Raw genomic sequence first — 13126 nt, forward strand, 5'->3', positions numbered from 1 at the left:
GGGAATTGGGTCTCACTTCAGAAGAGGGACTGGATTCCTGTTTCCATCATTCCATCTCCCTCTCCCTCCATAAAATGCAATAATGAAATGTGACAATTTTGCAACGACAATACTTAGCGTCTAAAAAAACCTCACTTGTACCCTTACTTCTTTGCAATAGAAATAAAAAGCAGTATACTATAATGGCTAATTTTGGCTATGGGGAGAGAGAGAGAGAAAGAGAAAGAGGGAGGGAGGGAAGGAGGGAGGGAGAAAACACATGTTCCTTCATCAGCTTGTTTGAAGGCTGCCAGCTTAAGCTGATGAGACCAAAGAATCAGAAGCAGATTTCAAGCAATGTGCTTTTCTTCAACTGATATTGACAAAACAGATAATCATTTTATTAGATTTAGGTACAGTACTGTCCAGCTCTAACGCAATTATGAATCATGTGCTGAGAAGGGTGGAAAAAGAAAAGCCTGGAAATTAATCTTAGAAAGAATGATGGGAAAAACACAATGTATTTATCCCAACAGAGAAAACTGAAGAGAAAGGATAGCTGTCTTCTATAAAGCTGTTATTCAGAGTTTAAGTGGGTTTATTCTGTCCTGATCCAAAAGACAAGATCATCAAATTCTGGTCAATGTGAAAACCCTTTGCTTGAAATCGTAGAGAGCCATTGCATCCAAGCAAGAATTCAAGCAAATCAGAATATTTTCTTCCTGTGCATACAATATGGAAATAAAACAGAACTATGGTGAATTCCTAAAATATCGATCTAGCAAACAAGATGGATTAATCAAAATCTAAGGAGCAACGTAGGTAAGAATTTTTTAAGTATATGTACTGAAATCCTATCATCTCTTATATCTCTGGAAATCTTAAAACTTCTATATCACAGATTAATCATTTACGGTGTCCTCTGTTTCTAGACAACTGAACCAATTGATGAATTTGTTTCTATGTCCATCATTGATATGTGTCTTTTCCCACCAAACATTCTCTTTAAATTATCTCCCAGAGCAAGCATATGGCTCACATTGTATCTCTATTGAAAAACAGGAACATTTGCAGTTGAAACCACTCACATAGTCTTTACTTTATAGGGTGGGTGGAAATGACACATGATTTCATCAAGGCAAACATATGATTTTAATTTATTTCATGCCAGAAAATTGATTTCCTATTCACTGTTGTCAAAGACGGATTCTAAAAATGTATTTTGGTACTATTACCTAAACAAAAACCTGAACTCACAGCTCTTTCTGCTCAAGTGGAAAGAGTTTATTTCCAACTAGACGCAGTTGGACTACATCAACTACCAATTTGAAAGTTGTTGGTAAGCAGGTAATTTGGCCTGTAGTTGCCTGGTGCTGCCCCTTTTGCTGGATCTTTCATTATCAGATAACTTTTTCCAGATGTTAACTTACCTTCAATTTTACCTCCTTGTAGTATATTGTTAAACTGCTTGGCAATAAGTTGGTGTAGACCATTCAACCTAAACCATGCAGTTCACCTGGTGTTGACCAGTTCTTGGTCTTCCTTGACTTTTCTTCTGCTGTTATTACAAGTTTTTTCCCCCCATTTCAGCTTTTTTTTAAAAAAAATTCTTATCTCTTTTATTCAAGTTGCATTCTTGTATTTCTTTGGGTTGCCCCATAGCTGCGATCAGAAAGTTGCTTTCTTCTGTCAGGTTTTGTCTGGTTTATTGCAATCTGTCCATTGACAGATTGGTAGAAATGTTTCTAATTCAACTGAAATTGGAGATTCTGCAAATATGCATTTGCTGATCGTCTTGGCTATAGCTGTTATTTGCTACTTGATTATTTCTAGCTTGATTTTCCTTGTTTCTAGGTGATATTTCTTGCTCAGGTATTCTTTGGTCTTGTTCTTCAGCTTTTCTTTTCATCTGTTCTAGCTTGCTTACATCTGATCTTTGCATCCTGACTTTATTTCCCAACATTATTATAAACCCGAGAGACATTATTGATTTTAGAGCATTCATTGAATTGGTTAAATTTCCAAAGAACTTCAGAAAGATTGGGTGATATTGCCTGTGTCCTCAATTTGTGATGATAAAGGCCCTCTCCCCCCTTTTGATATTACTTATATTGTGGGTTTATTTAGGCAATTCACGGGAATTAAGTAATGATTGTGTTACAAAAAATTCCAATTCAAGGAAATTATTTGACAACTTAAATGCAAACTTCAAAAATAGTATCTAGTCTCAGACCGAAGTCTGAAGATAATGCAATCCATTACATCCAATCCATCTCACAAGTGTCTCACAACACTTGTGAGACAGTGTTTTATGCCAAGTCAAATGTGTCTTTCTGCTTTTCCATTTCAGAATTTATTTTATAGGGAAATAAATATTAAACTTTTTTATAATATTGAAATACACAATTTAATAAATGCCAATGGTAGGATGGCCCCCATTTGTAAAAGATTGAAAAATCAAGATTCACTGTAGTTACAGAAAGCACTCAAATATTTGAAAATCCAGATATAGCATGCATTTACACACACACACATTTTCTACTATAGTGATGGCTAACCTTTTTTTGGCTCAGGTGCCAAAAGCGTGCACATGTGATAGTGTGTGTGACCACACCCATAATTCAATCCCCCCCCGCATGCCTTCTCGCGCATGAGTACATGACCCGCCCGCCTTGTTTTGGGCCTAGTAGGTCTCATTGAAGCCTCCGTCCCGAAATGGCCCACAAATAGGCCTGGTAGGCCTGTTTTTCACCTTCCCCAGGCTTCAGAGGCTTTCCTGAAGCCTGTTGAGGGTGAAAACGGCCTCCCCCCCCCCCCCCGAAAGTCAGAAATGGCCTATTTCTGAACTTCCAGTAGGTCCAGTAGGCCCGTGCTTTGCCCTCTTAAGTCTTCAGAGGCTTTCCTGAAGCCTGGTGAAGGTGAAAACAGCCTCCCTTGGCCCTCAAGAGGCCCCCCCGAAACCGGAAATGACCCATTTCCAAACATCTGGTAGGCCCAGTAGGAGGCTTTTCTGAAGCCTGGGGAGGACGAAAATGACCTTCCCTGGCTCTCCCTCGCCCTCCGGAGGCCCTTTAAAGGCTGAAAATCAAATGGGCGGAGCACGCATGCACGCAGCAGCTGACCGAGGGCAACGGTTCAGGTCACTCAGAGATGGCTCCACATGCCACTTGTGGCACATGTGCCATACACAGAAGACACCAAGGATGACAAAATCCAAATCTTGCATGATTTTAAATGGTGGGGGGGGAGAAAGACTTCTAGGGGCACTTCCACATCACTGTTTCAATTTTGAAGTTCATTTGCAATCCAATTTAACTCTGTTAGCCTCAAAATCAAGGCAGGTAATAAAACTATCAATGTCTAAAAAAAATTCACTTTATTGCAGCTTGCCCTGTCAAACCCGGTGTGGACTCAAAAAAAGAAAACTCTTTATCTCCTCCATCAAAAGATGTTTTAAGTGGCTTCACACATATATTACTGTAGAAAGTAAAATAAAGATCATGCAGAATGGTGTATAGTAAAATAATATTGTGAATGCATTCCTAATGTTTTAATGCAGTGATGGTCTTTTATGCTTGAAAACAGCAATATTCATTGAACTTCTTGAAAACAAGTGTGAGGAAATTTAATATATTGAAATAATTATTATCCCTTCTCTATTTCAGACAGGTAGCTCTGTACAATCCAATACAGGTATTTTAAATAATTGAAACCAACACTATACACTAATTATGGATAATAAAAATTCCTTCTACTTTTTGGTAAAAAAGCAAACAGAAAATATTTTTTATCAAATTTCAAAATTGCCTATCTCCCTTACAAAGGAATTCATATCAGCTGAAATGTAATGAGAAACAAAAAATGTTGATGAATACATCATGTCAAAAAAGGAAAAATTATTAAAGTTTGAAAAATCCTATTGATGTTTATTGGGTTATCAAGAGAGAGAATCCAAATCCAGTCCAGAATCATAATTCACATAGCATCGAAATTCATTAGCTAAATTTCGAGCATGTTTTGGAATAAACTTGCACATTTTCACACCAAGATATTTAGCAGCATATTCTTCCATGATTAAACCTGAAAAAACAAAACAAAACAAAACTTTAGAATAGACCTGCTAGATCAGAACAGATTTTTTTTTTCAAAATACTTTTTATTTTCCATTTTCATAACATATAACACATGTATACTATTACATAGTCAATATCATATTGTATTAAGTAGTAATTACATCAGTTCCTCTTGCCATCAACTCCCAGGAAGATAAGAACCAATTATTAGCTCTTCTGCTCTCCATACACCTCTTTCTTCTGCCTCTCTCCTCCCCCTCCTTACTTCCTTTCTTCCCTCCATCAACCTTTTCTACTCTACTTCCCCTTGCTTTCTCCTTCTCCTCTCTCCTCATTCCACTCCTCCTTATTCTCCTCATCTTCCCCCATTACCCTCTCTCCTATCCCTCTCTTCCTATCTTTCTTCTCCCCTCTGCTTCCCACTCTTCCTCTCATTCAGTTGGTGTATTTCAGCTTCTGAGCAAACTCCATTCTATGTTGATGGTATTTATGCTTCCATATCAATATACTTAACATATCTTAGTTTTAAAGAAAAAAATAAGAGAAGACAGTATACATGTGCAATCATATTACTTTAAAATCTAACACCCCTTTGGCACAACAACGATAGGAGAAATATTTAATTGCAAGTAGTCCTTGTGGGTCATTCAGAGAAGCAGTGGTTAAGTGAAATTGCAACTGTGGCTAGGGTCTTATTTCACTTTTCCTTTGCTTTACAGACCTGCAAAGGTTGCAAATTTGAGGATGAGTCATGAAAGTTACTTTTTCATCCGTCATAACGGCAAATGGTCACTAAATGACCATTTAGTGAGCCACAAAGTGAGGACCACCTGAAGTTTTATCAGAACATCCTTCTATAGCAGAGTGTCAAACTTGATTTCATTGAGGGCTGCATCATAGTTGTGTTTGACCTCGGGGATGGGGGGCATGGCCAGTGTGGGTGTGGCCAGCTCATTGTTATTTGTGTCAGAGGTGCCTACGGTGGCCCGAGTGCTTTAAATGAGCTCACGAGCTCCATTTTCGGCTGCGACAGCCTCGTGCAATCCCCTGTCAGCGAAAACAGAGCTCGGGAGGGCTGTCTGTGTTTTTGCTGGCAGGCACCATGTGCCAGTCCTTCGCTGTTTTCAGGGTGGTCCAGTAGGTCTGATCTAAGCACCCCGCTGGCCAGATCTGTCCCCCGGGCCTTGAGTTTAGCAATAGCAGTTAGACTTATATACCGCTTCATAGGGCTTTCAGCCCTCTCTAAGCGGTTTACAGAGTCAGCATATCGCCCCCAACAATCTGGGTCCTCATTTTACCCACCTCGGAAGGATGGAAGGCTGAGTCAACCCTGAGCCGGTGAGATTTGAACCGCTGAATTGCTGAACTAGCAGTCAGCTGGTGGCCTGCAGTACTGCACTCTACCCACTGCGCCACCTCGGCTCTGACACCTCTGTCAGTTTGACACCTCTGTTCTATATAAACTTATTTTCAGTGTATGCAGCTATATAATAATGATTTTACAAATGGCTACAGTTTTGTTTACAAAAACTACTGAAGCAAATGAATTTGAGAAAACAAGTGATGTACCTGTGCAGAGCAGAATCTTTCCTTTAGTTAAGTATTTGATGGTTTCTGCTATTTTTTGGAGACATTCTTCAGACAGGTAGGGCGGGTCTGCTAAGACAATATCAAAACTATGTGCTTCAAGGTGGGTTGGAAGTTTCAAAGGGCTGTTGTAATCGTAGAAAATATACTCGGTTCCATACACAGAAAATCTCTGGTCATATTCCAAAATGCAGGTTGAAAAACCTTGGCAATCCTGCTCTTTCAGTTTCTGATAAACACTCGGGGCACTGACACAAGCTATCCTGCAAGGATAATGAAGCAAGGAAAGAAGTGGTTATTTAATACATTAAAATGTTTAATTCACACCTTTTCTTGAATTCAACTACGTACGTGAGTTCACAAACATCCCTCTTGTTCAATAACACACCTGCAGAATTATTTGCCCCTCATCAGAGACAGGAAAGTGCCAATTCGATAGAACTGAATGAATAATTATTTACAAATAAATACTGAATAATTATTCATTGCACAGTGCAGTCTTGTTCTTGGGTGACTATGCACCGTACTGCAACCAAAGTCAACTTTAGAAATAACCTACCCCTCAAAAAGTAATATGTACCTTCTGGACTGAAGCATAAATAGACCCTGTCAATCTATTTATACATAGGACAGAATTAAACAGGGCAAAGTTTCCCAAAAATATGCTGCTTCTATTTCTACTATTATAAGTACACTTCTCTTATGCACTTGTGGTTAACACAAGTTCAAATATTAAAGGTTTTTTAAAGAACCAGCCTCAGAGTTCTGTGCATCAAAAAACTGCTGATTGTGCTAATGAAGGCCAAAATGTCTAAGGTGGGGGCAGTGGTGGGGGCGTAGCGGTGCCTCCTGGGAGCACCAGGTACCGTTCCGGTACGGTGTTCTGGAGGGCCCACCTGCCCGCCTTACCTCTATTTGAGCCGATTGGGGCTTTTGCGCACACACATGGTGCCTGTGTGATGCTCCGCCGAGCAGCTGGAGCATCGCGGACAGTAAGTACACATGCGGGCGCTGCACGCATGCACGTGGTGCATACCCAGCCCCATTGCAGCGCACCAATTGCAATGGGATCTGGAACCCACCACTGGGTATGTAGTAGGGGTAAAATGCCCGGAAGTTTTACCAATAAGATTCGCACGCGCATGTAAAAAAAGTTTTTAAAAGTTCCGATGATTACGTGGCACAGCTGATTGTCACACAGCTGATCAGCGGAACTCTTTTTTTACTTTTTTAAAGCATTTTTTTAACCACTAGTTCGGGCAAACCAGTAGTAAAAAAATGCTAAAAAAAGTTTTTAAAAAGTTCCGACAATCAGCTGTGCTGGGTGATGGTTGGAACTTTTTTTTAGCATTTTTTTACTACCGCTTTGGACTAATTGGCCGGAACTGGTAGGATTTCACTCCTGGTGGGGGCATGGGGGTGGGGGGAGAAATTGAAGATGGAAACCCCAAACACAGAATGGAAGCCTCGCCACTGTTTCTACGCATGTAAAAATGTGCAGGGCCTTAACTGCATAGTAGTGGTCATTTTCTTTATTTTTTTGATATCCCCCCCCCCTGCCCTGATAATCCTGGATAAAGCTCTGGATTCTTCCATAGATCAAAGGCTCATTAAAAGAACAATCTCAACCCCTTATCTGTAAAAGCGAAAGGCAGGATATTGTGACGATCCAGAGCTGTTTGTAGATGCTTGAGAGATCAATGTAAAAAAAAAAAAACACTTAGTGACTCTTATCTCCAATCTGACAGTCCTGTGTCTTAACCATGACCCACCCCCCCAATAGTCAAAACTGCATCACACGTGTAATCTTGGACTTACAACCACAACTCCAAACCAGACTTTCTGTTGCTAAGGAGAACGTTGTAAAGGGAGTTGAACCTGATTTTGTGATTATTATTTTTTTGCTACAATTGTTAAACAAATCACTGTAGCTGTTAAAGTGAATCGCGCAGTCATTAAGCTAATAGAGTTTTCCGCATTGATTTTGCTTGTCAGAAGCCAGCTGAGGTGGCCACAAATAATCTCATGAGCCAGAATGCTGCAGTCATCCTAAACATATGCCAGTTGCCAAGCACCCAAATTTTGATCACGTGACTGTAGGGGCGCTGCAATGATCTTAAGTGGGAGGGCCGGCAGTAAGTCACTTTTTAAAGTGCTACCATTAGCTTCAAATGGTCAGTAAATAAATGGTTGCAAGGACTATTTGTAGTTTAATGCACTGAAAAGAAAGGGTTGATAGATAAAAAAGCAGCATTTTTATAAGAGTCACAATGCTTGGTTTGTAGAAAGCCAACAGAATTTACCTGCCACCTTTCCCAGCTGCTCTTATGGCCTCATTAGCTAAACAAAATGCTGTCTCAGGATCATACCAAAACTGGCTCAGTTGCTGAAAGGGTTAAAAAAAAGTGCAAATGTTAACAGAATAACTTTTCAGTAACATCCCTAGAAGATTATTTGCTACAACCCAGAGGTCTGGTTTGTTTGAAATGCCAAACTTAAAAGAATTAATATCCATCCAGGGAAGAATGGATGACGGAATTGGCGGAGATGGCAAAGTAAATTATACAAATTAGGGGAAAGAATGTAAATAGGTTTGTTTCCACTTGGAAACCGTTTCTGGTTTTTGTGCTCTAATGCAGGGGTCAGCGACCCATGGCTCTGGAGCCACATGTGGCTCTTTCGTCCCTCTGCTGCGGCTCCCTGTCACTTGTCGGCTCCACAATTGATAGGGCTTTCAGTTAGGACAGGTAGAGGAAAAAGGATGCCGCACTAGGAGGAGACTCTATGGTGGGAGAACCGACTTCTGGTCAGCAGAGGAAAAAGGACGCCGCGCTAGGAGACTATGATTGGAAAACTAGACTTCCGGTTGGCTCTAGAATTGAAAGGGGGACTTCCAGTTAGGACCTTTGGGACTCTGAGTGTTTAAGGTTGCTGACCCCTGCTCTAAAGAGACAAAAAAATCAAACTTTGATTTTGGGCTTTCATCATTTTGTATGTTGTTGTTATAGAAATGGCAATATTAATTATTTTATATAAGTAAAAAGTTAATAGTATAACTATCATGCATCTTACTGCACCATATATATAAACAAGATTCTTGGTACTGAAAGACAAATTCCTTGTGTGCCCAATCGCACTTGGCTAATAAAGAATTATATTCTTTTCTAAAAAAAAAGAAAGAAAAAATGGGCAAAAGTCACTTAACAACTATGCAACATAAATTTGGGGCTCACTTGTGGTCGTAAGTCAAGGACTATCTGTATCTGCCCCCAGTTCATAGCAGCCATGACTGCAATGGCTGTAGAATGGGAAATAAAGCTGGACTAACATGATTACCCCAAGACATGAGTAATGGCTGCCAAGGGGCACATACTATTTTTTTTTTTAATGATTTTTTAAAATGATCATTTAAAATTAATGATTTTAAAAATCATTAATCAGTGCTCTAAGCTCACTGGAAACTTAGTCACTGCTACTTCCATTCATGGAAACTTGAAGTGAAAACTTGTGAGCCTTTCCACGCAGGAGTCACCATTAGCGTATTTTAGCAAAAATGCTTACCCAGTCCTCTTCAATAGAGCCAACTGAATAACTGTGCGTTTTATCAGTAGTCTTAGCTTCTCTCTGCTGTTGCTCGGCATAGAACTCCTGCAGAGCAGTTAAAGCTTCAGATGAAAGCTGAGGAACATCATCATCATCATCATTCATTTCTGGATATAAAGCATGAGATTAAAGGCCTTTTATCAGCTGAATGGGATTGGCAAAAGGTAAACAACTTAGCTATAAAATTCAAGTATTTTGCCATGAGAAGTAAACAGAAGAGTAAAAGATTTTCATGAATGAAAAGCAAAAGGTTTTTTTTTCTTCTCCATTTTATATACTTGTTTGCCAATAATCCTCATTAAGTGATCCCCAATTGGGATGACAACTTGGCATTAGGGAGGCACAGTTGCTAAGTGAAACCATAACTGTGCTTTACTTCTTATTTCCTTCAAATTTCCTTTGCTTTATTGACTGAAACTGCAAAGGTTCCTCTTTTCTGCTCACATTCTTTTGATGCCATCTTCTTGCCCAGGGGTTGCCTTTGCAAGTCACGCTGCACTGCGATGAAAGAGCTCTGCATTCATGCGGCACGCTACTACAGGTACAGGAATATAGCAGCGACCAGTAGGCGGCAGCAAAGAGCGCTGTCGCTGCTGCCATCTCGCGGTCGGCCGCTTGCTTGCAGACAGAGGAACGCCATGCTAAAACTCGGAACTAATCGGCCGGGCTGGGTCTACATATCCCGCCAGGGCAAAACGTACATGTCGAGTGGGCGGATGCAGGGTGGTCATTCGGCCACAAACCCTCGTGGAAGGCCCTGCAGACTAAGCCGTACGCCCTATTCGTGCGCCCGCTCTCGGCTACCCAAAGCAGGCTCTGCCTCCACCGCTGACGCTTCCCCCCCCCCCCCGGCAGCCCGTTCCCCTTGCGTTCCGTCGGCTCGCAGCCGGTCCACTCACCAGCAGCCTAGGCCTCTGGGCTCCCGCCCGCCTCTTTCTCCCGGAGCTCCGCCTTTCCTCCGCCCGATAACCCAGCCCGCTCCGGCGCCCTCTAGCGCGGAAGGAGAGCCGCTTGCCTGGTTGCTATTTTAACAGGTGTTATTGGGAAGGAAGGAAAGAAGACAAGGAAGAAAGAGAAAGAAGAAAGGGGGAGGGAAGGAGGAGGGAGGGAGGAAAGGGGGGGAGGAAGGAAGGGGAAGGGAAGGAAGGAAGGGGGAGGGAAGAAAGGAGGAAGGAAGGGGAAGGGAAGGAAGGAAGAAGGAAGGGAAGAAAGAAGGAAGGAAGGGGAAGGGAGGGATGAAGGAGGGAGGGGAAGGAAGAGAAGGAAGGGGGAGAGAGAGGGAAAGAAGGAGGAAGGAAGGGGGAGGAAGGGAAGGAAGGAGGAAGGAAGAATGAAGGAAGGAAGAGGGAGGGAGGGAAGGAAGGAAGGAAGGAAAAAAAGATGGTAAAGTAGCATGCCAAGGAAAAGAGAGCTACCCATTTGGCTATCTACGGTGGAAGCATATATACACCCAAATTTAATTAATATGGAAAATATTGCTACATATAAAGAGTTATTGAACAGACAGGGGGAGATTAAAACTAGATTAGAATTGGCATCACGAGGGGTACAAGTAGAATGGTGGTCTTATTTACAGATACAATCAAGGTTTGCACAGGACAGGAAGAAGGAAGGTATTGTTAAAGATTACACAGTGTTAGATAAACTTTTGATAGAGACAGAAAACAAGTTGATCAAAGTGCTGTATAGATTTTTATTGGAATATAAACTCAAGGAAGAACATACCAAAGAAACTATGGTCGCCTGGGCGAAAATTTTTGGTTATAATGTGGAATTGTCTAAGTGGGAAAAACTTTGGATACTTAATCGAAAACTAACATTGGCTACAGTGTATAAAGAAAATCTTTATAAGATGTTCTACAGATGGCTCTCCAAAATGTTTAAAAATCTAGCCCCAAATTGTTGGAAGTGTAAAAAAACACCAGGCACTTTTTATCATATGTGGTGGACATGCAATGAGGCCAAAAGATATTGGAAAATGATTCAATCATGGTTGGAACAAATGGTGGGAGACCAAATTTTGCTTAAGCCAGAAATTTTTCTCCTAGGCCTAATACCGGAGGGGTTTAAGAAAAATGTACTCTATCTAATTATACATGTACTAACTGTGGCGCGCATAACTTTTGCGCAGTATTGGAAAAAAGAAAATACGCCATCAGAGCTAGATATAATCAGAAAAGTGTTGTCCTGTGTGGAAGCAGATAGGCTCACTCTTGAACTTAAAAATAAAGGGGAATCAGAATATTTTGAAGTCTGGAACAGATTTTACGATTGGTATAAGACAAGGTGACAAGACTGGAACAAACTGTATATTGTGATTGGACAGAAGGATAGATAATGCACTAAGTAGGCTAATAGTTAATGGTTGAGACTAATTGTGTATAATGTGAATGTATGGTCACTTCAACTCTGCGGTACTGCATTGTTTTAAATGTAAAAATAATAAAAATATATTTCAAAAAGAAAAAGAAAAGGGAGCTAAAGAACAAGGCTTCCCTGATTCTTGTTTTTTTAGGGCATATTAGAGCTAAAAAAGAGTGGGATGGGACAGACGCTAGATTGTCGTAGGATTTACAGAGCCTCCCTTTCTTTTTATATTCTATCTAATATCAATGCCCAGAGAGACAATGTTATCGTCTGTCACGGTAAAACACTGAGTGGGACTTCAGAGGCTTTTTCAAGATTTATTTGCAACGCAGGGGAGGACTTTTCCACTCAGTTTCCATGGCTAAAACAAACCTACCAAAATGATGTTTGTGTGAGTCACTATTGCTACAAACGGTAAATTGTGTAAATGGCAATTTTGCTCAAAAGCATCACCTGTGGGACTTATTCATAGTGTTGGCTGGCACTCATTTGTTAATCTACCAATTAAGGGCAAGTGTTTGTGAATTCTGTGATAAATTGATTCCCAGTGGTGCCTTTTTATTAAAGATGAGTAAGCTTTCGGTTGAAAATAAACAAAATGTAGCACTTTTGCGTGGTTTCCCCCCCCAAAAAAAACCTTATTTGTTGCTACTTCATCCTTAAATAGAAATGATTCATCACAGACCTCTTGTGAGGCCAGTGAAATCAGATGAATACGTGTGAATATGGCTCTCCAAAAATGGTAAGATGTTATTTTACTGACTTTACTAAGTTCCGTCTTGTGGGGGGGGGGGATTTGTTCTTACATTTAAGACAAGGCCACATGCAGGCATACTTCTAGAAAAGAGAAGCAATGGCCTTGAAGGACTGGAAGAAATGCCTTTCAAAGCAATAGGATGATCTAATAAAATGAGCCTGAACCAAGAAAAAGTACCTTGAGAAAAATCTCAAACAAGGCTCTCCCTAACTCATGTGAACCTGGGAGTCGGAAGCGTACTCTATAGACTTGCAAAATTCTGGTATTAAGCTTGACAGTAAAAGTAGCATAGATCTATATGGCAATGATTTCCTATTTGGGTCTATCTTGTAGGACTAGCAATATTATAAAATGCCCTTTGTTTCAAATAGAACAGCCCAGGGAAATGGCAACTGTCTCCCGCCATTGACTCTTGACATTCACTTCAGATTGAAGCTGAATGAATGCTTATCTAAACTGAATTTAACATCTGATTTGATGTTTTCAGAAGTTTACACTTTTCTATGTTGTACTATGGCTATTAAATAATTGAATGGCAGACTGGTCAGCCACAGTATATTTTTTGCTTAATATGTTATGCAAAGCTCATCTATGTAATTAATAACTTGTCCAAAAATTGTTTGGTGTCTGTGTGTGTTCAAGTCAGTATAGCCATCTTGCTCTGGTGAGTGCCTGGAGTAATCCCTGCAGTTTTCTTGCAAAGATTTTAGAAGTGGTTTGCTATTGCCTGTTTCCTAAGACTGAAAGAGAATGACTGGCT

General features: G+C 40.5%; 1 protein-coding gene across 1 annotated transcript; it reads right to left on the bottom strand.

The window, feature by feature from the left end:
* Positions 1-3875: 3875 nt before the first annotated feature.
* Positions 3876-10279, bottom strand: EEF1AKMT1 (EEF1A lysine methyltransferase 1). The gene is made up of 5 exons (XM_014069606.2): positions 10142-10279; positions 9201-9349; positions 7943-8025; positions 5622-5902; positions 3876-4059 (listed from the first exon to the last, which is right to left on the bottom strand). The coding sequence occupies exons 2-5, from the start codon at positions 9345-9347 to the stop codon at positions 3917-3919; spliced, it is 654 nt and encodes a 217-aa protein (XP_013925081.2). The 5' UTR covers positions 9348-9349; positions 10142-10279; the 3' UTR covers positions 3876-3916.
* Positions 10280-13126: the final 2847 nt, after the last annotated feature.

This window comes from Thamnophis sirtalis, unplaced genomic scaffold (assembly GCF_051295495.1).
Source record: "Thamnophis sirtalis isolate CommonGarterSnake01/CBP01778 unplaced genomic scaffold, rThaSir2_p1.2 scaffold_8, whole genome shotgun sequence".
NCBI classification, from domain to species: Eukaryota; Metazoa; Chordata; class Lepidosauria; order Squamata; family Natricidae; genus Thamnophis; species Thamnophis sirtalis.

What these genes read in the sequence shown, in the direction of transcription:
- EEF1AKMT1 (XM_014069606.2), bottom strand. Translation starts at nt 9,347, where the DNA reads ATGAATGATGATGATGATGATGTTCCTCAGCTTTCATCTGAAGCTTTA. An exon ending in GCTCTATTGAAGAGGACTGG is followed by an intron (nt 8,026 to 9,200) that starts GTAAGCATTTTT and finishes TAACCCTTTCAG; the next exon opens with CAACTGAGCCAGTTTTGGTA. An exon ending in AAAGATTCTGCTCTGCACAG is followed by an intron (nt 4,060 to 5,621) that starts GTACATCACTTG and finishes TTGTTTTTTCAG; the next exon opens with GTTTAATCATGGAAGAATAT.